The sequence below is a fragment of the Triturus cristatus genome, chromosome 6 (assembly GCF_964204655.1).
Source record: "Triturus cristatus chromosome 6, aTriCri1.1, whole genome shotgun sequence".
NCBI classification, from domain to species: Eukaryota; Metazoa; Chordata; class Amphibia; order Caudata; family Salamandridae; genus Triturus; species Triturus cristatus.
This window is the reverse complement of record NC_140589.1, coordinates 1,368,674,540-1,368,701,096: the sequence shown is the minus strand read 5'-3', so window position 1 is coordinate 1,368,701,096 and position 26,557 is coordinate 1,368,674,540. Positions and strand designations below refer to the sequence as shown.

The following is a 26,557-nucleotide window of genomic DNA, read 5'->3' as shown; positions in this document are numbered from 1 at the left end:
GAGCTCTGCGGGCACAGTGTGTCACTTGGGGTGCAGCCGAACCAGAGCAGCGGACACCTGGACAGCTTCGGCCTGGAAGAAAAGGAGGCAGGAGAGAGAACCCCGTAGGCCCTGCATGAAGTGAGGATCCTGTGTAGACAGGCCCAGCAGTAATGTGCCAGACCCTGTGTTAGAAATGGGATTCATGGTTGGATGAGGTGTGTACCCAGACCAAGCAGCATCCACAATCCTAGTCAGAGTAAATCAGATACACACTTATAGATCACAAGTGCTCACCCTCTAGTAACTTGGCACAGAGCAGTCCTGCTAATTTAAAGAGGCAATATGTAAAGTATTTGTGCAATACACACAGTAACACAATGAGTACACTACAAAAAGACTCCACACAGGTCTAGAAAAATAGGTTATAATATTACAAACACAACAAGACCATAATGACAAATATGCAGTATACAAGTTGCGATATTGAATTTTCGAAATCACAATGAAAATACCGTGCTTTACTAAGCACTCATGCTTCACATGTTACTGATGGTCGTGTTAGACCATGGTAAAACGACAAATCCGATCCAGGAATGGGAAAAGTATTTGCACACAGTCTGAGGATTAAGACAGTGGTTTAGAGGCATTGTAGTGAAGTCTGGTCACTCGGGACCGGAGTTAATCGCACGTTCTTGAGCCGCTCAAGGAAAGTAGGCCAGCTGTAACACCTCACAGACCCTGCTGAGCACAATACTTTTGCAGGCAGGAGACACCACAGGTGCCAAGTGCTGAATCCGAGGCATGGAGGTGGCTGATGCAGAGTCGGCAAGCCTCGTACGCAGGGCCCATGTGTTTGGTGTGAAGGGAGGGGCCACCGGCGATGGAGAACACAGCGCTGCTCCTACTGATAGGGGCGGCGGACACGGCACTGGTGAGCGTCACTGGGAAACTCCTAGCAACCACGGAGCGCGTCACAATACAGCAGTGCTGGCAAGTCTTCCCGCGGCGTTCAAGGTAGATATGGCGATTTCGATCGGCACGGGGCACTGATCCTTGTAATCCTTAATGCAGGTCAGAAGCAAGCGCTGACATTTGTGGGGTCCCTCTGCAGGTCGGAGAGAAAAGCGCTGACCTGTGTGGAACTGGGCTGCAGGTCTCACGAGTGGAAGAGTTCAGCAGCAGCGTAGAGGGGGAAAACAAAGTCTTTTATGACCCTGAAAGTTCTTAAACAGGAGGTAAGCCAACAACCCCTTGGAGATCACTTGGAGGGAAGGCAGAGTCCAGCTCTTTCCTTCAGCAAATTCAAAGAGCAGCAAGCAGCAAGGCAACAAAAAGAAAAGCAGGCCTTCCAGATCAGCAGTCCAGTTGAGTCCATTAAGCAGCACAGCAACCCTTCTGGCAGAGTTCCAGTTACAAGACCAGTAGTGTCTGATTTTAGGGGTCAGAGACCCAGAACTTCTACCCCAAAGTGTCTTTGATGTGGGGGGTGAATGCAAAACAGCTCTCCCAGTGCATAGGTCCCCCTGCCTTCCTAGCCCTGTCTGCCAGGTGACCTCTGGAGGGTCAATCAGCCCTTTGTCTGGGGACAGGACACTACCTCTTCAAGTGAAGTGTTAACCTGTCCCTTTCATCCTGCAGAGGCAATGTCATCAGAATGCAGATGTATGTAGATGGGTACTCAGACACACCTATCCTTCCTGTGGTTGTGTATGTGTAGAGGGAATTAACAAAGTGTAGCTGTCACACATCCCAGACGTGTATTGGAGGCAGGCTGTCAGGCACACAGAGTAGAAAGGGCAGAGAAATGTCCACTTTCTAAAAATGGCATTTCTAAAACAGTAATGTTTTCTTCACCAGTGAGGAGGAACTATCATTACCATTCCAAACACATGAAACATGAAAAAGCTACTCCTCTGTGATCAGGAATTATAGCTTATAAGTGTATGAAGGAATTCCAAATGGTAGCCTATGGGAGGGGTAGGCAGCACAGTAGTGAAAAACTAAATAGGCTGTTTGTCACTACCAGGACATGCAAAACATAATAAGGTCCATGTCCTACCTTCTACTTACATAGTACCCTGCCCTTAGGGTTACTTAGGGCCTACCTTAGGGATGACATATAAGTAATATAAGGGAGGTTTAAGGCTTGCCAAGGAGGTTTACATGCCAAGTCGAAGTGGCAGTAAACTACACACATAGGCCGTGCAGTGGCAGGCCTGAGACAAGTTTGAAATGCTACTTCTGTGAGTGGCACAATCAGTGCTGCAGCCCACTAGTATCATTTAATTTACAGGCCCTGGACATATGGCTTACCACTTTACAAAGGCCTTACAAGTAAATTAAATATGACAATCATATATACACCAATCGGACTCATGTTTAGGGAGGAATTGCATGCACTTTAGCACTGATTAACAGTGTAAAGTGCTCAGAGTCCTAGGGTCAACAAAACGATTCAGCTAAACATGGAGGTAGGAAGCAAGACCACCCTAAGGATGCCAGGTCTAACACCCTGTAACCTGCCCTGGTGTTCCCAAGGGATGAGACTACCACTGGACAAGGTTCAAGAGATTTAGATCTTACAATGAGATCTACAATATACAACATTACATTGATTAATACAATTTGTAAAAAACTAAAATATTTTAAACTTTTACAACACATTAATTGGGCAATTTATCCTCTCCATTGCAGCTTTAGCTGTTAAAATACCAAATTTTTGTTAAGTGGTTTTAAAAATCTGTGGATACATCTTTAAAACGGGACAAACAAATATTAAATGTTCAATGGTGTGTACATCATCATAATATAAGATGCATATCCTCTCCTCCCAAACTACGTTCTGCCATGCATCCGTCAGTTTTTAACGGTAAACATTTCAGCCTACATAGCATTATGTATCTTTGCACCCTATGTTCCAGGTTCCAAATCAAATACACTTAAGGGACATGATTGAATAGTACAATGGAAACAAGATTTTGCTCTACATATTTCTATATAATTTCTATGGAGCAATATTATACGGTATTTTTAAAATGAATTTTACGGTGACTATAGCTCATACTTTGGATATCTAATCTAGGCATAAAAGTGCTGAAGTACAGTTAAAATATTAGTTAAAAATGATCCCGCCGTTCTCCGCTCCCGCCGGGCCCTTACTAGCATTTTCGGTGACCGGGGGGGGGGGGGGGGGGGGGGAGGAGGGAACAAGGGGAGGGGGTGTCTCTGAAACCAGCCTGGACCTCCTCCCAATGGCGGTGTACGACTCCGAGAGGCCAAGGAGTGCCGCGTCGCTGTCCCGGAGGCGGTCCCGAGCGAGTGCTGGGCTGCCTGAGGTGTGGTGCAGATTGGCCGGAAACTGAGTAAAGGCCTCGGCGAAGGGGAGCACCCCGATCGGGACCTCCGCCGGACTCCGCGTCTTGCTGGGGGGCAGCTGCGATGAAGAGGCCTGAACGGAGCCTCTGGCTGCAAGCGGAGCCGGATCACGCCACTCCAGGCGACGGAGGGCCTGGGCCAAGGACGCTAAGCGAGGCTCCGGCTTCATAGGCCAGAGTGGGCCTCATCATAGATGACTGTTGGGGCTGGAGCGGTCGATGAGATCGGCCGTGCGGAAGACATTGAGCAGCCACTTCTCCTGCAGAGCCGCCCCCCCCCCCCCTCCTCCCCTGGTGTGATCGGCGACTTGGGAGCCCTTGGGCAGCGACTGACAGACTGCAGGGGCCGAGAGGAGGCACGCACGCTGCCCATGGGGCCATACATGAGGTGAGCCTGGAGTGGGCAACAGAATAAGGTTCAGCGACGTGCACTAGGCATCAGACCACTCTGGGGCATTGGAACAATTGGGGACACAAGCATTCTAGGCCAGAAGAGGCACAACTGAGCTCATCTCACTGCTGACCCAACCATATCTCCTACTTCACTGAGGTGGCCCCGAGGAGTCAGATATCCGCAAACGGAGCCCATCGGGAGACGAGGGCGGCGTAAGGTGGGGGCAGGATAGAACTACGACAGAGGGCCCTACTAAGAGGTGAGAGAAGCGGCAAGTCAAGGGCAGGACAGCACTGCGATGGAGAGTGATAGCAACAGCTTTACTACCCCCGCATTACCTTGAACGCAGCGCCCCCTTGCCTGTTGAGCCTTCCAATTGGGCCCACACCCGCCTCGTGAGTCACTAACGTTGCAGTGAAATGGCGGCCTCAAAGGGCAAGAAGGACAGATCAGTAAAGTACCTATTGCTCAAGACGGCGCAGCAGGGGGAGGGCCAGCCTGGAGGAAAGAACATGGAGGAGTCTGGGGGTGCTGTGGTTCCGGAGGCTCAGGTCAGCCAATCCTTCCTGGAGTCACTTTTTTCTTCCCTCCATGAAGATCTATCTACCATGAAGAGCGAGCTGTCGGCGGATCTGAGGGAGATGCGCCGGGATGTGGATACACTGGGGAAGCGGATCAGCACATTGGAAGAACACGAGACGGTGAGAGACGAAGAACTCGAGAATCTCCAGTAAGAGGTCCTCAAGCTGTGGGAACAGAACCTGGATCTCCAGGCCCACACAGAGGACCTGGAGAACAGGTCCCGGTGGAACAACGTCTGCATCCGTGGCATGGCACAAGGCAAGGGGGATGGCGACATCGAGGCACTGGTGGTGGATCTTTTTTGTATCATCCTGGGCGAAACTCCAGAATTTTCCATCAGACTGGACCGCACTCACAGGGTGGGCCCATGTAGGGCGGCCCCTGCTCCCCCGGCGGACATCTTGACCTGTGTCCATGACTACCAGCTAAAGGAGCGGATCCTCCGCGAAGCCAGTCGTCACACGGACTTTACCTACAAAGGTCAAAAGCCTACGCTATTCCAGGATCTGGCGGCCTCCACCTTACTCAAGTGCAAATCCTTCCGTCCAATTACATTATATCTCCAGGAGGCAGGGATCAAGTACTCTTGGGGGCATCCTTTCAGACTGATCTTCCACTTCAAAGGGGAGCTAAGACAAATTTGCTCTCTCTACGTCGCTTACAAACTTTTGGGCATTGAGGAACGCTCAAACGGACCAGCCACAGCAACACAATCGCTCTTGAAGACGCCGAAGTGGCCATGGCTGGACCACCATCAAGCCCCCTAGTCCGACGGCGCGCTCGGACTCAGACACTATGGCCAGGGAGCAGCAGGCAGTTCTGGCGTCACTGACAGGCGCATAATCGGAGTGAAGAGGGAACTATCCAGGCTGGAATTGGATGGTTTGTAGTTAGCACCCATGCCAGTCGTTGAGACGCTTTAGGCACCTCCATGGGCTTTGCCAGGAGGGAGCGGGGAACCACAGGTACCCTTTTACTTCCTTTCCAGGAGGCTACACGCTCCAGACACTGACTGTTTGTATACTTTGTTATACTTATGTTCTTGCTATGTGGGTTTTTTCTTTTTTTTTTTTAAGTTGACGGGTTCCCTCCCTCCCTTGCTTCGCTTCCTTTGATTGCCCCCCATGTCCGCGATCTTCGCCTAACTAGGTCCTTCGGGCTGAAATCTCGCAAGGCCCATGCAGAGAAGGCGTGACCCCTCCGCTTTGCACCCGCAGAGCATTGCGCCCGCGCCACCTATTTAGATGAGTGTTAAAATCTTGACTATGAATGTGAAAGGGATTACCAACCCTGTCAACCGCAGGGCTATCCTGTCCTACTTAGAGAATTCCAAAGCCCACATTTGTCTTTTGCAAGAGACCCACCTGCTGCGCGGCGATACACATAGAATGCGATCCAAGGCCTTCCCACAGTCATTTTTTTCTTCTCTACCCGCTAAGAGGGCCAGGGTCGCTTTTCTCATATCTTGCAATTTCCCAGGGACGGTGGGGGCGAAGGAGTCCGAAATCAAAGTAGCATTCTCAGTGACCTTCGGGATGCACATGCTTATGCTGGCCACTATTTACGTTCCTAATGAGGGCCAAGAGACGTTCCTACACAACGCAGTAGCAGACTTAACAACCTCTCAGGATCGACCAATACTTTTAGAGGATGACCTGAATATTGTGTTAGATGGTCACTTAGACCGGTCGGCTCAGGAGGCAGGGACAGACAGGGGCTCTAGCCGGCAGTGGCTGCACAACTTAGGGTTGGTTGACGTATGGCGACATCTCCACCCTCATACCACCGACTACACTTTCTACTCACACGCACGGGGGACTTACGCACGGTTGGAATATTTCTTGGGGTACCGGTCCCTCCTCTCTTCCACACAGGACTCAGTTATAGAGCCACAAGCACTATCGGATCATGCGGCCTTGACCACAACTCTACTATTCCCTCCTTCTCATCGGCCACTATATTCTTGGAGACTAAGGGATACTCTCCTTCATCGCCCTAAAATTATTGCATGCCTCACCAAGACTCTAGAGGACTATTTAGCTGTAAATGATACTCAAGAAACCTCCATAATATCTTTATGGGAAACACAAACTAGTAGCTAGGGATGACATTAAAGCTACGTCATCTGCTGACAACAAGCTGCGCAGGGATGAGCTTTCAAATCAGCTCTTGGAACTGGAGGGGATTCACAAGCAGTCCGGGGCTCCTAGGGTGTAGAGGCAGTTGAATGCGGCGCAAGCTCAGCTAGCTAGCCTGGACTTAGATAGAGCTGAACATGCCGCTCTCTGTTTGAAGCATATGTTTTACACAGGAGGGGACAGAAGTGGCTGTTTTTTAGCTCACAAATTGCACGCTCAGCATCAGGCAGCGGTGGTCCCATTGATCCAGGAGGCTGGGGGTGTTGAACTCACGCGGGAGGTGGATATAGCCTGCGCATTTAGGGATTTCTACGCAGACCTCTACTCTGCGCAACAAAACCCCACAGCGTATTACCAGGGCATAACGCATTCCCGACTAACATCAGGTCAGGCCTCTTCCTTGGATAGTCCAATTTGGGTCGAGGCGGTTATATCGGCTATAGCTACGCTCAAGCTCCTCAAATCCCCCAGCCCAGATGGGTTTACCGCCATCTTTTAATAAGACCTTTCGCTCGATCCTAGCTCCGACACTGACCCGCCTTTTTAATGCAATTGGAGACATCTCTGACCTTCCACCCACGATGCGCTTGGCGTCGGTGGTAGTTCTGCCCAAGCCCGGAAAGTACAGCAGATACTGTGCCTCGTATATGCCTATCTCCCTGCTAAATATAGACTTTAAGATCTTCACCAGGATACTAGCAGCCAGGCTGGGGCCGTTGATGCCGGGATTGATGGAACCAGACCAGGCCGGATTTGTCACAACCAGAAAATGTAGCGATAACACCAGGAGACTGCTTCACCTCTTGGACAAGGCGCACCATCAGTCAGAGGAGCGAGTTATGCTGTCCATCGATGCCGAAAAGGTGTTTGACAGGGTTCACTAGCCCTTCCTAGAGACAACCCTGGAGAAGTTTGGGGTGGGGAGCCGATTCCCAGGTGGGTGCTCATTGGGTATAGCCACCCTTCGGCCATGGTCCGGATGAACGGCTTCATGTCAGACCCCTTCCAGACTGCTAGAGGCACGCGTCAAGGCTGCCCGCTCTCCTCCCTGCTGTTCGCACTCTATTTGGAGCCACTAGCAGAGAGGGTTCGAGAGAACCAGAAGATTAGGGGTGTTCTCTTTGGAGGAGAGAGGCATATCATCAGCCTGTACTCTGACAATGTCATAGTCACGCTGGAGACCCCCCCCCCCCCCCGAGACGTCTGTTTCGGCTTTCCTTGCCGAATTAGAGGAGTTTTCAGCCGCCTTGGGCTTTAAAGTTAATGTGACCAAATCGCACGCTCTGAGTTTCTCCCTACAGCGGCCAACCATCGATGCTCACACCCGGGAGTGTCCCATCTGTTGGGATCAGAAAACCATCCCATATCTGGGCATAACATTATCAGTTTCTACCTCTGAGACAATCTCCCTGAACTATACTCAGTTATTGGCAGAGGTATGGCAAAACCTGAGACGCTGGCGACCGTTTGGTCTTTCGTGGCTAGGTCGTGTGGCAGTCCTCAAGATGAACATACTCCCGAAAATCTTATCAGACTCTACCCCTGGAACCGCCACCAGGTATGCTGAAACAGCTTCAGGCTGAGTTCTTCTCCTTTATTTGGGCGGACAGGAAACCACGGATTAATAGGAAGATGAGCTTCAGACAGCCCTGGGGGGCCTGGGAATTCCTAATCTCGACCATTATTATAAGCCCACGCAGATACGATCCTTGTTAGAATGGGCTCAACTGGAACCTGAGAAGCGCTGGCTTTTTATGAGGCGAGTACTGGAAGATTCCCTTTATTCGCACAACACACAGACCCTCTGGGCTATATGGCTCACCAATAATGCGGGCCACCTTGAAGGCATGGGACGCCACGGCTACACGAAATAGACTGACCTCACTCCCATTGCCTCTTCCCCCTATCGCCAACAATCCGGACTTCACTCCGGGCCTTGATCAGGCCGCCTTCGGTCACTGGGACAAAAACGGCCGCAGATCCATAGGGCACTTTAACGTGGAGCGTCCCCTGTCTTTTGAAGACTTTCGATCAGACTTTACAATGCCTGAAACTGAGAGATACCATTATCAGCAGATACGACATTGGGTCATGCAACCCCAGATACAACACAGAGCAGAGAGACGGCTTACTCCATACGAGCGGTGGCTACTCTCCAAACAGTCCACTAAGCGACTTATCACAAAATTGTACCATATCTTACGCCCCCCGGAACAAGTGGTAAAGTCTGCGTGCCAAAGACAGTGGGAAACGGAACTGGGACGGACAATGACCCCCAAGGAGTGGGGCGACATTCATTTCAGACCCCGACACTCAGCACGCAATATCTCTAGTGTAGAATCTGCCACTAAGATCATGATATACTGGTACCTCCCCCCCCCCCACTCCCCACCCAAGACTGCATAAATGCGACCCTAGCCACCCTTCGAGGTGCTGGAGAGGATGTGAGGATGACGGCACAGTGCTTCACCTGTTTTGGGGAACGCCCCATTCTTAGGACTTACTAGACACATGTCCTAGACGAGATTGACCAACACTTTGACACCAAACTTTTACGCTTTCCGGAGTATGTCATCCTGGGGGACTCTGACAGACTCACATGCCCCCTCAAATCCTACAAAGGCAGGCAGATGGAAATAGCCTTAGTAGCAGCACTACAGAATATACTATCACTCAGGGGCACAGACAAAACTCCTACGATACAGGGATGGCTACATAGGCTGTGGTATGTGCTCGGTATGGAGCGCATTTCTTCTTCGCTCCAGGGGGAGGGGGCCTTCTTTGCAGATCTGTGGCATCCCTTAGTTTCTCTGTTGTTCTCTGAGTTTTGAGAGCTTACATGCCCTCGATACCTGTGGCTACTGCACCTACCTGCACTGACACAAGATCTTTCCCAAACTCAGACATAGTGACTTACTTTGCGGCAAGTTTGGTTTTCCCCCTTTTTTCTTTTGAAGCGGCTGAGGCGAGGGGGGAGGGAGAGGGAGGAGTGGGGTGGGGAGTTGGGGAACGTGGATGTTTATCTTGTTTTCTCCAATGCTCTGCGTAGCATTATGTTTGCTCATGGCCTTCAACTTAGGCTTTATTGCTTGATGCATCATGTTTTGTTTTTCAAATCCATAAAAAGATTTAAACCTACAAATGATCCAGCCTTTATAGTAGGAACAAAACGTTCTGAAGCCGTAAGACTCCTTAAAGATGTTTCTTCAACATGTATTATACACTGGTACCATAGTAAAGTAGCAGCTAGACCTTTTATAAAAGTGCTAACTAATCCTAATTCTAACCTTAGGACCTCTATTGAGACCATGGAATTTTAAGTGCAAATAGTGCGAAGAAGCTTCCCCTCCACCTTATGCATAAAGGGTCATTAATATTTATTGTCACTATTGTGTTCAAAAGAGTCGGCTGAATCTTCATTTTATATACTGTTAAGAGATGATTGAAGTGCCTGTGACCTATTGCTCTATAAAGTGCCTTTAGTGCATTTCCATGGACAAACGCCTTATTTGATATATGAGCAATATGTTCGCTGTCAGCAAAGTTAGCCGACAAAATTCTTCCAAGAGTACAATTTTACTACTTCTATGGTAGAATTATTATGAGACCACTTATACTTTGTATCAATACAACAGCCCTATGGACGAAACCCCATGACCTTGGTTTTATTTATATTTACCTTCAGGAAGTGAGCGTGTGAATCACATGACAGTGTCAAGAAGTCTCAGAAGAGCTTTAGGAGTCAGGTCTAGCAGGACAATATCACATGCATAAAGGAGTGTACCTAAAGGATAAGAGTCTAATTTTGGGGCATCACCAGCTACTTTACTCAACACATCAGGCAGATACGTCATATAGAGTGTAAAAAAAGAGGGGCGCCAACAGGGATCCCTGTTTCAAGCTATTTCTGGTAGGGATTTTTCGGATTCATACCCCGCATACCACATAACATGACAACAGGTAGCGACCAATCATGTAAACACAAATTACACACATGTTTAAGGGGGAAGCACATGCATTTTAGCACAGATTAGCAGTGGTAATGTGCTTAGAGCCTAGGGTCAACAAAAAGATTCAGCAAAATGTGGAGGTAGAAAGCAAACAAATTTGGGGAAGACCACCCTAAGGATGCCAGGTCTAACACCCTATAACCTGCCCTGGTGTTACCAGGGGAGGAGACCACCACTGGCGTGTGAGTAGCGGAGCCGGCCTTGGTGGAGCATGCATTGCCCATGCACCGGGGAGTGCTGGACCGGACGTGATGTTGTCCAGCCAGATGCCCCCGGAATACCTTGGTCTTCAGCGTTGCGGTGCCACCCGAGAAGGGGGTGGGGTGGAGTGCTATCATATTTATCCCCCTCACCCACTGGGGAGCTGCTTTCCTTCACTCTTGATGGATGTTGAGGCCGTGAGAAGGAAAAAGGGGGAGCCAGTGATACGTCAGGGCTAGCCCATGCTGCAACGAAAAGACTGAACACATAGGCACAGTTTGATAAATACAGAAATCCCCACTGAAGGCTATAATGCGACTTGTGCCAGGAAGGGAATTGGGAAAAGGGGGGCTGTAAAATGCAAGAAACCAACCATGCTGGCAGAGGAGGGTACGTAGGGAATGAACGAGACAGCAGAGGTGGAAAACCCTTGGCCACACACATTGTACCAATCCTGGCGGCCATAAAGGACACTAAAGTGACCCTGGAGGCCCAGATTACATCAGTGGTGAACAAAGTGGGGATTCTACGTGATGATCACAAAAAGTTGGCGACACAGTAAAGGAGATAGAACTAAAGCTGGACGCAACTTACCCGACAGTACAGGACCTCACAGGAAGTGCACAAACATGGAGTAAAACCTAAAAGTGTTGTTCGGTCGCCTGGAGGATGCAGAGGGGAGGTCCAGGCGACACATTGTGAGGCGTGTGGGGGTCTGGTAGAGGGTAGAGGATCCGAACTTCAATGGCTGGAGAAAACCGTGCTACAGGGCCAACCATCACAATTCCTTTCGGTAGAAAGGGCGCAGAGGATACCAATGCAGGCCCCGGCCATGGGTGTGCCCCTCCCACCCGATCATAGTTCGATTGATGAAATACAGAGACAGGGACAATATCCTACAGGTATCACACAAATATGGCCATTGGAGCACAGTCCTCAAAAAATCATGAACATTTTATTAAACCTGCAGATCTGCTAACTTGAATAACCTACTCGACCTAACTGTAATGTACTTGACCCGTAAACTGGCCTCATTATGTCATCGTAGGTGAATATTTTATATTGAGAATCACATTTTCTTTCATTATCACATAAGAGAGCACCTTCCAATATGGAAGTTCAGAATTTCTGCTGTACAAAAAATTCCTATGTGGTTTGATTTAATAGACTAAATGTTTGCTCTATGCATAAGAATCTAGCCCACATGTAGGGTACACATGACCCCTGAGTTTACTAACAACATTCCCATCAGGGTGCAGGCAGGAATGTTTCTGTTCATCTTTAAAAACTCGCTTTTAATAAATATATTACTAAAGCACGAGGTGGTCGTGCAGTCATTTACACACAGCACATTTTCAATTGCAATGGCCAAAACCGTTTCCTATAACATGCAGTTTTACTTAGAAGACTATATAGTGTATAAACAATAATCTGGGGAAACTGGGTTTCAGAAAACATATTTATCATTTGCACATCACCAAGTAAAGTGTTTGATTTGTTTTCATTCTATGAAATATTTTATTCATCACACAGAATTGCAAAACAAGGGCTTTCATAACTACTGAAATTTGTTTTGAAATGTTTGTACAGTTTTAGCTTTTTAAATCTGTGTTAGAATAAAACATGACATCATAAAGCCTTCCACTTCACACTTTTTGTGCAGCATGTTTGTCAGACCGTTCACTTTCCAAAATCCTCGAACTGTGCAGTCAGAGAAAGAAAAGTAATTGCAGATGTAAACTGACTTTTGACTGCCAACTCTGAACACAGAATAAATGCAACACGATAAAACCAAGATTGAAAGGCATCTTTAATGCTCCTTCACTTAGTGAGTGAACAGAAAACTTGTTGTCAGCTCGCCAGAAGGTGCAAGTAGGCCCAAAATATAGCTCGACCTGACAAATCGGACTAGCCATAGTGAGTGGGCGAGTAGATTTGTCGAGGCCTGCAAACTAAGTCAACATATACCCGGATTGCAACACCCTGATCCAAAGACAAAGAGGGGTGTCTGTGCCAGTGAAAACGGTGCTGCGTCAACTGGGCTTAAAATACGCGCTCATATTCCCGGCAAAACTGTGAGCTATTCACAAGGAAAAGGCTCACTTTCTGCTGTCTGTACAGAAAGCATGGAACTGGCTAGAGCATCAAAGTCTGTGGTCGGGTCCGTCAGGAGAGACTGACTGGAAGATAAAGACAAACAAGAGTCAAAATGGCACTGGCCACAGGGCCTCGCCGACAAAGGCACAAATGAGAGCAGAACATGCAAAAACTATGGTGGGGGTTAAACACAGCAGAGAAATCCTTGAGAATAATAAATGGGAGTGCTGGCTGGGGGAGGGGGGGTTCTGGGGGGGGAAGAAGCGGGCTCGAATCCACCGGGATGGAACCCAACAAAGAAGAGGAACAATTGCAGACAATCACCTCGGTGACTCCAGAGCCCATTATCTAGGATGCCTCACCCCCTAGGGCTGTTAAGGTACAGTTATCTTTTGTGGCCATTGAAGGGGTGTGCTCGGAGGCTTTCCGGATACAATGCACACCCAAAAGGCATGGATGGTGTGCTCTGGGGGCCACACAAGAGTGGATTAAGGGCTTGGTGGGTACGAAACAGAGAATTGGAGTAAGAAATACTCAGAAACATTAGGCACTGTGGCCTTCACGCCCGGAGCCCACACCCTTGCATGAAAAGTGCATAAAGTTTAAATGGTACATCAGTTTTGGCTACACACATTCCAAGCATCGAGAGGTGGGTGGGTGGGGGGGGCAGTGTTAAGATCACAACACTAAAAGGTAGAGTGGAGGGCTATTCAGGGGAAAGTTCAAGACACACACAGGCACCAAACCTGGGTCATAGCGACTAGACACACCTGAACGGGCATGGGGTGGGTGTGTGAGAAGACAAGGCAGCAGATCCCATTGCACAGAAGCCGAACCCGACACTGTTGACATGGAACTTCAATGGCCTTGGGAACAAAGTGAAGCGGGCCTCATCTTTAAGACGCTCAATAGGGACTGCGCAGATAGAATATTCCTCCAAGAAACCCACTTAGTGGACAATCAACACAGTTACATGAGGAAAGGAAGACGCAGAGTAGCCTGTTCTGCACACTAAACTTCTGCATTCAGAGGGGTGGCACTCCTAGTCAAGAAAACACTGCCATTCCATGTGTCTCGGACAACATTGGATGCTACACTGCTAGGCTGGAGGAATTGGAGAGAGTGTCATACTGATTAATGTATATGCCCCGCCTGGACTCTAGACAAAGCTGGGACATTTACTGACGGAGGAGCCGAAGGCCTTTATTTTCATAGTTGGGGTTTTAACTTAGTACTAAATACACATCTAGATAGGATGAGCACCAAACCGGAAGAGAAACCAACAGTGGGGAAACTGTAAGGCTTCATACGAGTACGTAAAGAATACAGTGAAGTGGCAGGCCATAAGGTGAAGACCACCTACCTCACCAAGGAAAAACGCATTTATAAAGCCGGGGATAAAGCGAGGAAACTGCTTCCATCATTGACTGCAGGGAAAGGGAAGAGATTTATAACCAAGAGCTTAGATTGGAAACAGGAGCGACTGTACGAGGGAGCAGACAGATAGCTGAGGCGTTTGTAGAATAAATGACCACGTTCTATGAAGCAAAGGTGACTGTATCGGAGGAAGAAGTAGGGGACTTCATGCAAGACTTCCCCGTGAGGCCCCTGAGCCTGGACCAGCGATGGGCATTGGAGGCCGAATTGACTGTGGCGGAGGTTGCTCTGGCTCTTACACAGATGCAGTCTGAGAAGGCACCAGGCCCAAACGGGCTATATGCAGATTTTTTTTAAAAATGTTCACAAGGGTGGCTGGTCCGCTGCTCTCGTTATATCTAGAGGCGTTCCGCACCGGAAAAACTACCTACAGACGTGCGGACAGCGACTGCTGTTCTTATCTTCAAGGCGAAGAAACCCCAAGATAGGTGCCACTTGTATAGACCAATATCTCTGCTTAATCCAGACACAAAAATGTTATTTAAGGAGTTGGCAAGTAGACTACGCAGTTGTAACAGACCGGATATACCCAGACCAAACCAGGTTCATGCCATACCGCTCAACAAGTCTGAACCGGAGGCGCCTATAAAACAACACAGCCCAGATAGGTGGGAGGGAGGAGCCATGGGCCATCATCTCACTTGGGGCTTTTGATTCGGTGGAGTGGTCCTTCAGATTCGCAATACTAGCGAGTATGTTGTTTGTGCCCCGATATTTCAGGTGGACTAGGCTGCTGTATACACTGCTGCAAGCTAGATTGAAACTCAACGGCTGCCTTTTAAGAGAGATTTCTATCGAGAGAGGAACCAGGCAAGGCTTCACTCTCTCACCAATGTTATTAGCATTATCGGTGGAACACTTGGTGGAGGTAATGAGAGTAGATGCCCAGATCTGGTGGTGGACTGGAAACTCGGGCTGGGTGGAGCGGATATCCTGCTATTCTTGACCAAGACGGAACAATCACTCGTCCGATTAAGGAACGTCTTCGGGGTTTTCAGTGCATTTTCAGGCTTCATGATTAACTGGGAGAAATCCCTTTTGTTCACCATGGAGGGATGGGCGCAGGAGAGAGACTTGCAGTTGGAACCGCATAAGTTCAGGTATCTGGACATTTGGATTATTAAGGAGGCTGCATCCCACTATGAAAACCTTGGCTGGCTGATTAAGGGACTGGAACGTGAAACACTGGAGGACGCTGCCGGTATCGCTAATGGGCAAAGCAGCAATATTCAAAATGATTGCTCTTCCCCGGCTGCTTTATGTCCTACAAAATAGCCCAGACAGGGTCCCGAATACCTTTTTTTGCCCAGGTGGACGCCCTAGTGAGAACACTACTCTGGGCAGGGGGCCAACTCTGAATCACAATGAGGGTCCTACAGCGCTCCAAGTTTGAGGGGGGCATTGGGCTCTCAAATGTCAAAAGATACTATGAGACGGCACAGGTCAGCGTGGTAAACTACTGGGCATTCACATCCTGGGAGGATCCGGCCTTCCGAATGGACAGATGGGGTATGGTCACTCCAAGCTATGTCCACGCACTGTACACTGGGAGACTGAGTCAGATTACGAGACCGGCGACAGCTACGGTTGTGGCAGTGTGGCGTAGCCTGAAAGAGAAATGCAGTGGGACAAGAGACGCATGCCTCAAACGCTGCTATGGAAAGAGACTTCACGTAAAGTAATTCTTTAAAAGATAGAAATTGTTGCATGAGCGAGACAAATGAAGTGAGGAAAACTTCATCAAAGAGGAACAGGAATTAGAGCAAACACAACCCTATAAATGTGTTTTAAGATCACGATAAGACCATGACTGATATAAACCTCCACACCCCCTGCAGAGTGCCACCTCTTTTCACCTATGAAGGGAGGTAGACCAACGGAAAGTTGCAGCAGCAGCTCCTCCGTTAAGGAGGAGGACCGTCGCCCCACTACTCTCTGAGCAGGGCAAAAAGGAAAAATAAAATGATAATACAATGTTATTAGCATTTTATTTTTTCAGTACTGACCCAGTTTAGGGTGGGGCTGGGCTTTCGTCATGCAGGGAAGAGGAGGGGTGGGCACCATAAGTGCGCACGACGGTTTAGCCGGCCATTTTAGGACGGCGAAACCGACATGCAAACTTAGTATTTCTCTACCCGGAGAACGGTCCTACACTCCCAGGCACTGTTTGAGAGGCAAACCAGGCCACTCAGACCAATCACGACAATGCTGTCATGCTAGTAACGCTATTACCAGTATGACAGCAGCGATGTGATTGGTTTAGGGGAGTCTGGGAGCCCGTGTGCTGCTGGGAGTCAGGAATAGAAGAGGATGGAGGAGAGGCGGCAGCCGGCAGGTGAGTGATCTTTTATTATTTCTCCCCCCATACACTGCCGCTGCCCCACCACTTCTGTTCACAAGCAGCCACCACTGGAAAGTTGGCAACAGAGTCACTGTCAGCAAAAACGCATAGCACAGAATTAACTAGGATATTTAGATTCTTCAGATCCATACAAACCAAAAAATATAAAAATCGGAGTATGGAAGGAATCGATGCGCAGGATGGGATGGTGGAGACGGCTGACGAGGGAGACGCCCCTCTGGCAGAGCGGCCTTATGCCGCAGGTGTCGAACTTATCGGGTTTAGACACTGGGACGCCATAGGCATTCCTACGTTGGGAGATGTGATGCGAGGCACCACCATGAGGTCCTTCCAGGAGCTCAGAAAGGAATTTGCTATGCCGCATACTCAATTCTACAAATACCTGCAACTACGGCATTCCCACAACCCCGTATGTTGCGTGTTTGGAATCTCTCCCGGAGTTCAATGCGATAGAGCCAAAGGTATCTATGGGCGACTTGGTGGGGACCATAAGAATGCAAAGATATACCGAACTCTGGTGACAAATCTCTCCACAACCTTAGATTCACTCTGGGAAAAATGGCAGACAGACCTTGGTCCCCTTGATAGTGATGACTGGACGGAGGCCCTAGAATCCCCGATGGGCGCCGCAATAACCTCTCGCCTCAGACTTATCCAGCTTAAATATTTAGACCATACTTATTTTACCAGATATAGGTTGTGGAGGGCTGGGCTGATAGATTCGCCTGCGTGTCTACGATGTGGCAGCACGGAAGGCACGTTTATACATACCATCTGGGAATGCGCTGCACTTAGTAGATTTTGGAGGAGGGTCACGAACTGCCTATCAGAGGTGCTTGGGTGGGAAATACCCCTGTCTCCTAAGCTTGCCTTATTGCAGGTCACTGAAGAAATAGAGGGAAACATCTATAAAAGACACTTGCTATTCTTGGGCATTACCCATGCTAAAAGAGATATAGCTAGGGCATGGAAGGACTCGGCCCCGCCTAAACTGGGAGCGTGGAAGGCAGGCCTTGATTGGTGTATTGGTCAGGAACAGCCTATTTTTATAAAGCACGGGGCTGCCTGCAAAAACACTCCAAAATCTGGAAACGTTGGGCAGACTTCAGGGGTCTCATATTGGAACCCCCTTCACCACGAACCACTGATGTGGGAACCTTCTGAGAACACATTGTGTGGGGAGAGTGATGATACAAAGGACTACGCTATGTGTGAATTGGCTTGATGGGTATGTTACATGGATTACTATACAGCACGCGGCACAGTCGGATGTAAAGTTAGGGGCTGATGTTCACAAACCCGAAATGTTTACTTTTCTGTATTATAAATGTCATATGGAAGTCACCTGCTTGAATGCTATCATATTTATTATTAAAATATGCTTCTGTAAAATAAAACAGAAAATAATCCTATCTAGCAGACTATTACTCACACCACACATTAAATATTGGTAAGAAATTCTGGTGAAATGCCGGATACTTATAGAAATAAAATATGGAACAAACTCGACATAGCTACAGCCAGGCCTCTTCATTTATAGTACACAATATCGAAGACCATGGCACAATCACCGATATAAGTGAGCGACAAGAACTTCACAGTTTAAAGGATACACAAACATGTATCACTAAGGCAGAGGCAAGTTACATTCATAAAGGCCAGAACTAGTTTCTACCTGGACCAACTTGGCCATCTGTTAAATTCCTTGCATGAAGAATTCTCACAGATGAAGCAGACTACTAACAACAAGTCCAGCCCTGGAAAGCATGCCAAGACAACACCAGGTATAAGCAGCACTTGACAAAACATCAAACCCATGACACAGAAAATCCAGCGTCAGATGTCTACATTTTGAGCATAAAGCTTGGGTCACAGAAGTCGGGATTTAAATTCCAGGCTGCAGATCCAGTTCTAGGTGGTCCTTATAATTGACATTCATAGGTTTATTTCCCAATGCAAGTACTTTTAAAAGTAACAAATGCAACAAAGACAAGGGGAAAAAAGGACTGGTAGTACTTACCGTGAATTTTTCAACTGATAATCTGAAGGTAACAGTATTCTCAAACGGAAGTCTTTTTCCTATAAAAAATGTAAAATATAGGTTTGTTCAGAAAGCATCTTTTTGTAGTCATAAAGACATTTATTTATATGCACAATGAGCAGGAATAAAGAAGATGCATAAATAGTATTATAAAACTACAAACGGCTATAGGTTAGTGTTGTCTTTAAAGTGGAAATAACTTCCAAACTATCCCATATTCTAAAACTACCTTTTATTTTTAATTGCAGACAGGTGGATGGTATGAAGTGAAGAGTAGTTGAGAGAGTAACGGACAATCAGAAACATGACTGAACACCACCCTATGCAGCGACTTAAGCAGCTTGTCCAGTGGCAGGTCAGAGGACAGTACCATATGAGGTCTCTAAAGTTCTTGCCATGAGGAAGCCAGGAATTAGCTAGAGGTCAAACTCACGAATCCAGAGGTGTCTCCAACAGTGTCCCAGCTTTTGTCTGCAGACCACAAAACTCAGTCACCCTCTAACTCCTCAAGTAGGCTGAAGAACTATCTATGGCTGTTGTTCTAGAAACGACCCATGTCCAAGGTGGGATTATACTGTGCTGAATCACTTACTGGTGCCAGGTACCATCAATTCTAAAATGTATCTTGGGAAACTTGTAAGCCCAGTTATTAGAGATAAAAACACACTCATTACAATACAAGTTTTAACAGTGCAAACACTGCAATAGCTAGCCAAAGGGCATCATAATCGGATGCTTGGTCAAACTCCTTTTTCTGCTCAAGTACAGAATGTATTAAAGAGACTAATGAGGAGGGTACGGAGAGAGTGGCTCTCAACACAAAGAGCATGAAACAGCCTGCAATTTAGAGAGATGCTATAGACGAAAGAGGGTCAAACAGGAAAGGAATTGAGATAGTACCTTCAATGGCACGACGTTGGAGCGATGAAGAAGGATATTATGAGAAACATTACATTAGTGTTTGAAATATATAAAGACCAGATTTAGTTATCAAGTGATAAGCTTTCTGAAAACTGGCCAATTTTACTTCTAGCGCTGTAGTATTAGAAACCGAGTTAGTTTCAAGGCAGGAGAAATCCACTAATAATACCTATACAATTAGTGAAGTACAGAGGTCTAGCAAACGATTACATGAAACATGGGAAAATTTGGAGAGCAAGTCGTTTAGGAGTAATCTGCACTTTTCAAACATACCCAAATCCTTGGTGAGGGGGCAATATATAATAGATTACATGGTTCACCTTATTAAGAAATAGATTCTTAAGGAGGGCAACATTATTGATTTGGAGATTCAGATCCAGCATGTTCACAGGGATACATTTAGGTTTAATCCAAAGCAAGTCAAACCTAGGAACATCTTGGCTAATTTCCTGAGCTTCCCATCTGAAATATCTGAAAAAGGCCCTCAAACAAAAACAATCCAGGTAGAAAGATTTTTTCCATTCACTTGGGTTTGTGCAAAGACTACTGAACAGAGGTTGTTGCGTCAAAAATTGGGTACGTTTCGATGTATAGTTTTTTTTTTTTGTTTGTTTTTTTTTAAGTTTTCAAAAAACCTTTATTAAGTCGGAAATAAGCAGTACACAGCTCCTGTGCCTACAACCAGCAACTGGCCGGCAGCGTAATATACGAATTGAATGATGGTTAAGTACACAGCTGTCCGCCTACAACCCCTTCAGGGGCCGGCAGCGTTACAGGGAGCAGTAATGCCACAGTATGATGTTCAGTAGGGCTGCAACATACTTTACGTCACGCGATTTGTATGTATCATTAAACCTAATAAACCATTACAATTTGTGCATAGGTAGAAACTATATAGTGTAGTGACTGCACGAGTCACACCTGGGGCATACAGTGGATCATGGTCACAGTGGCACCTGTTTCGTGGTCTATGGTGACATTCGGGATGGCTACAGCCTCATCATCTTTCAGTACCCCGGAAGAGGGCATGCCAGTCCCCAGAGGGATCAGCAGTTAGCAACGGATGCTCCGACCTGCCGATCAAGAGTGAGATCTAGGACCTCCCCCATCCAACAGAGTTTCCACCCCCCACCCCCCAAATGGAGTGACCCAGCGGAATCAGTGGTATAGTATTCGGGCAATCGGGTAAGTGAGGGTGTGCTATGTCAGCGGGTGTGATAATAGATATGTCGTAAGGGGACTCCAAATATCCACCGGTCTGGACGCTGTGGGTAGCAGCTCAGCATAGCAGAGCAGCGTATCTTGGCAATGTACCATGTTGTCGATCCAGTCTTTGTATTTGGGAGCCCTGCCCCTGCCCCATCTGCAGGCGATTAGCCTCTTCGCCAGGAGGAGAGCAATGGTGGCAAACCGACGAACTGGTTTCTTAATGGTTTTCGTGTACCCCAGAAGTGCCTGCATCGGAGATGGTGTAAGTGAGACTCCTATCATATCCGAAATGCCGGAATATATTTGTTGCCAATAGTCGGCTATTTCTCCACAGCCCCAAGCCATGTGTAAAAAATCTGCCGCTGGTGTGCGGCAGCGCCAACAGAGATCGTCCCCTCGGAGGCCCACCCTACACATATGAACTGGAGTACAGTAAAGACGGTGCAGGAACTTATAGTGGATAACTCTAAATCGACTACTGGAGGAGATCTGTGCGGTCTGGAGACAACAATAACTCCAAAGTTCGTCTTCTATGGGTATCCCTAAGTCAGCCTCCCACCTAGTGCGGGCCCTGCAGATTCCCGGGTCAGACACCGCGCGTATAGAGTGATATAGATTAGAAACCGCGTGTGCCGGAGTGGCAGCCTTAAGCAGCTGATGTAGAGGGTCTAAAGTGGGTGGCTCCTCCGGGAACCCCTCGGTTAGCGATCGGACCCCCCCACGCAGACGAGTATAAATAAATGTATCCATAGGAGTGGGTGTGAGATCCGCTAGCATGTGCGTTTGAGACCGAAATAGCCCGTTATGGTACAGGTCTCCCCACGTCTTGATGTTAAATTTAGCCATAAATTTCTTAAATATTTGCTCCTGCAGAATGGGGAGCCGGGGATGATGTGCCAGAGGCAACAGAGGAGAATACAGAAGTGTCATTCCGGCTTCTTTTGCGATCTTACGCCACGCGAGAGCCGAGCTGGAGACTGTGGTGTGGTGTGCAGCCCCAGTCTCCGGCACATTAAAGATGGCCCCCTCCAGTGGAATAGGGTCCACTAGCCAGTGTTCCACCGCTATATGTGGCATAAAGGGAGTGGGGTGGATCCAATGGTGAACATAATGGGCCTGAGCGCTGTAGTAATACAGTTCGAGCTCCGGTAAATCGAAGCCCCCCTGGGCGAATGGACGGGTCAAGACGTCCCAGCTCAGGCGCGGCCGCTTCCCTCCCCATACCAGTCGGATGAGCTCAGAGCGCAGAAGGCGGAAGAAGGACCTGCCTGGGTAATATGGGATGTTTAGGAAGAGGTAAAGTAGCTTGGGAAGGATCACCATTTTAATGAGAGACGCCCGCCCTGCAAAAGAAAGGGGCAGCGTGATCCATCTGGTCACGCAAGTTTGGATATGTTCAAACGTGCGACCATAATTCATCCGCATCAGTTCGGTCCTATCGCGGGAGAGTAGAATGCCCAGGTATCGGACCTCATCCTCACACCATCTCAGAGGGTAATCTAGCGGAAATGGCTGGGCGGCCGCGGTAAGCGGGAATATAGTGGACTTTCCCCAATTAATGTGTATACCTGACAGGCCGGCAAAACGAATGAATTCCCTCAAGATAGGGTTAAGATTAGCAGCAGGGTCGCGGATGTATAACGTGATGTCGTCCGCATACAATGATATGAGCACTTCCCTTTGAAGACAGCGCAGAGCCCTTTCCCGGTGATGCTGTCGAAGACGAGCGGCAAGCGGTTCCATCGCTATGGCGAACAATAATGGGGATAGGGGGCACCCTTGACGAGTTCCCCGGGATACAGCAAAGGCCTCAGAAATCCGACCATTCACCCCCACCCGAGCCACTGGTCTGCGGTAAAGGACACCGATCCATTGCGTAAAGCCTATCGGCATCCCCATGTTTCTCAGGATACAGTGGAGATAGTCCCACTCTAGGGAGTCGAACGCCTTGGTGGCGTCCAGTAGGACAGCTGCCAGAGGCAATTGAGGGTCCACATTATCCACTATGGAGAAAAGGGTCCGGAGGTTGTGGGAGGTGGCTCTGCCTGGGACAAATCCCGCTTGGTCTGCCAGTACCAGGCCCCCCAGTATTAGCTGCAGGCGATTGGCCAGCACTTTGGCCAAGATTTTTGCATCACAATTGATTAGTAAAAGGGGCCTGTAAGAGTCACAGTAGTGAGGCGGTTTCCCGGGTTTTAGAAGCGAGGTGATTAGGGCTTCCTGCATAGAGGGGGGAAGTGTGCCGGACTCATGAGCCTCCATATAAACCTCCCGAAGCACCGGCGCAAGTAGATCCACATATGCCTTGTAGAAGTCCATAGGCAGGCCGTCCAGGCCAGGTGCTTTCCCGGGTTTCATCTGTCTGATAGCATCCCTGATTTCGTCTAGGCCAATGGGTTCAGCTAAGAATTCCCGGTGACGGTCCGAAAGCCAGCCCAGCGTCAGCTCCTTCAAGTAATCGTCCATATCTAGTGCACCCACCCTGGTAGTTGCGTAAAGAGCAGAATAATGGGCAGTGAAGGCAGCCAGAAGCGAGTCCGAGTCTCGCAGAAGCATCCCGTCTTCTCTCTCCAGTTCCAAAACGAAATTTGAGCCCCGTGGGGGCCGAACCATTCCCGCCAGAAATTTCCCGGGCCGCTCGCCCTCACCATAAGCCCTCGCCCTAAAATATTTACCCCGGAATTTGACCTCTCTCTCGGCGGTAGAGGTGTATTCCGATAGGGCCTTTCTGTATTGTGCCTGTGTATCCGAGTCGGTGGCATAGTCCGGTCGGGTTTCTAGCGTGTGCAGTGTAGTTTCCAGTGTGCGCAGCGAGGCACGCAAAGTTCTCAGTACTCCTGAGCTCTTTGAGATGCAGATGCCTCGCACTGTGACCTTCAGCGCTTCCCAGAGAGTGGCAACTCGTTCCACCGAACCCTTGTTGTGAGTAAGAAAGTCGGCAAGCTCCTGACCTAGTTCAGAGCGGAACAGTTCGTCTAGTAAAATGTTGGGTTGAAGTCGCCAGGAGGGTGACCTTCCCATTATATCTGGTAAGCGGAGCTCAACCAATACCGGGGAGTGGTCCGAAAATGTGCGCGCTACGTGTTGGACTGTGACTAGTGAGGGTGCCAAGCCTCTGGATACTAAAACGTAATCCAGTCTGGCCCATGTGGCATGAGCGGTATTCCAGTGTGTGCCCTCCGTCTGAGTCGGATGTAAGTGGCGCCAGGTGTCTACGATGTCCTGAGCGTCGCAAATGTCCCGTAGGTACTTGTGTGTGGTGGTGTAGTGTTGGGAAGAGGGGTTGGATCTATCCAACGCGGGATTAAGCACAGCATTAAAATCTCCCCCCCAGATAAGATGTGTTGAGCCCACTTCCCTGATCTTGTTCCAGAGAGCTATGAAGCTGCTCGGGTCGTCACAGTTAGGGCCATACGAGCAGGCAAAGGTGATAGTCTCCACTCCCATCCTGCCCCAAGCCATGCAATACCTTCCCTCCCGGTCTACAGCGTCACCAATGGGAACAAATGGGACGCCTCTTTTTACCAGGATTGCAGTACCTCTCGCATAGGACGAATAGGAAGCAAAGGCAGAGTGCGCTGCCCATCGGGAGGCAAAGGAACCCCCACGTCGGGGATCAATATGAGTTTCCTGTAAGAATGCGACCTGGGCCCCCAATCTGTCGAGGGCTCCCAGTATTTGTCTCTTCTTTCTTGGGTCTCCCAACCCTCTTACATTCCAGGTGATAACGGAGAGCAGCCCCCCCCTAGCGATGTCAAGGTTCACCACGTGACTCATATCTGCCGATGGGTGAAGAACAAGTCATGGGACGTACTGTATCGTTCCCTCTTTGGTGCCACTGTGCCGTTAAGGTGTCGGATGTTGTATCAACTCTATGCCAAGTACCAATATCAGTATGTACTGTAAACCAAACAAGAACAACCCCTTGAAATCCTCCCCGCCCTCCCACTCCGACAACCCCAACCCGTCGGGCATCTTCCCCACCCCACTTAATCCCACAACTTCGAATCATATCCTACTGGGGAACACCCAATTGGGGGACACAAGGGCTCCGGACCTGCCTCCAACTCCCCTCGATATTGCACCCGCTGTCCGCTAGCGACAATAGCCTGCGGAAAACACGAGAGGGGGAGGTGGGTGCCAGAGCGAGAAATAGGTCTAGTGCACATCCAAGAATCTAGGAGATAATTAAGGCACAACTGTTTGTAGCCTACCAAGTCCAGGCTAGAGCAGAAAGTAGCCATTATGTCGAGCGCCCGGGCCTAAACCCCAGGCGGGAGCAGAGCACATTTTCATCATTACGAGGATCCAATACAGGAGATGCGAAGATGCGATCAGTCAAGAGCAGAAGTGGGCGAGCGGGAGCCAGCCTCCCCTGACGAGGACTCAGCAGCACCGCGGGCCCGCCTGTGGTCCTTTAGGAAGAGTTCCACCTGAGAGGGGTCCTGAAAAATGTGGGGCTTGCCTTGATGAAACACCCTAAGCCGGGCCGGGTACAGCATGGAGTATTGGATTTCGCTTTGCATAAGTCGTTTTTTAACCGGTCCAAATTTACGGCGCGCCTCCTGCACCGATTGCGTGAAATCTGGAAAGAAGGAGAGGGTGGTGTTGTCGAACCGGACTGGCTGCCTCTCCCGGGCGAGGCGAAGCAGGGTATCGCGGTCTCTATAGTTCAGGAATCTAATAAGTACAGGCCGTGGGGGGGCTCCCGGCACCGGACGAGGCCCCAAGGTGCGATGAGCCCGCTCCACCACCAGCTGTGGCGAGAAGGCATCAGCGCCAAACAAGTCAGCGAGTAGTTTTTCAATGAAGAGCTCCATTTTGCCCACCGCGGTGGATTCTGCCAATCCAAGAAGGCGTACATTATTGCGGCGTGATCTCGCTTCTAAGTCCTCGTTCTTGTCGGCGATCACCTTAAGCAGTCTCTCCATCTGCGATACTTTGGCCCCAGTGGCCGTTGCCCCATCCTCCAGACCTGAGATCCGCTGTTCAGACTCCTTGACCCGCTCCTCTTGCTGATCAAGTCTGTGCACCACTGAGTCGAGGCGACGAGACATGCCGTCAATCTTGGAGTCTATGGAGGTTAGGCTGGTTTGCATGTTGAGGAGAAGCGCCTTCCAGTCCACTTCATCAGTATCCCCACCATCAGTATCGCCGTCTCCCGGCGGCGGGGCACGTGATTTTTTTCTTTGGGGTGTCAAATGGGAGCCGGGACTGCTTAGTGTCTGACTTCCCCATTGTGAGAGGCTAGTAAGTCTGACGTGCCCTGTAGGTGCGCCTGTATGAGAGCCCTTCTCCGGAGTCCCCGCGACCCCGCCGTGGAGATCGATGGGATGCAGCGGGTGCCCCCGGTGCCGCTCGATGTCAGCGGATGTATGGGTTAGGGATTGGCATGAGGGGTAGGGGTCCCCCCGTCCACGGCCTCCACTGTAGAGTTCTGTGTCGAGGTGAGAGCCTTGTGCTCCACTGCAGGCCCTCTAGTCCCACTTCGTAGAGGTCCCAACTATTCAAGGGGGGCGACACAGTCTGGTGCAGCAGATGAGAGTAGCTTGGGTTAGGGTCACAGTCCATCAAGCATTTTAGACTCTTGGTGCGGCGAGGAAGCGGGCCAGCAGCGTCACTCTTCGTGGGCCTCGCCGAGCACCAGGGGGCCCCGCCGGTGCCAAGAAGTAACGCACCCTCAGCGGGGTCTGCTCCGGGCCCGGCGCGGCTCCGTCCAGGCAGCAAGCAGCTCTCCGCTGGGGATCGGGGGGCGAAGGGGGGAGACCAGGAGGGGGGGGGGCTCCCGGCGGCTAGGATCCCAGCCCGT

General features: G+C 49.3%; 1 protein-coding gene across 1 annotated transcript in view; it reads right to left on the bottom strand.

Moving 5' to 3' along the window:
* The window catches only part of FANCL (FA complementation group L), a 433,780-nt gene that overhangs the window by 362,754 nt on the left and 44,469 nt on the right, over positions 1-26,557 (bottom strand). The window contains exon 2 of the mRNA XM_085612370.1: positions 18,598-18,656. Coding sequence (XP_085468496.1) covers positions 18,598-18,656 — 59 coding nt within the window. The remainder of the gene's footprint in view (positions 1-18,597; positions 18,657-26,557) is intronic.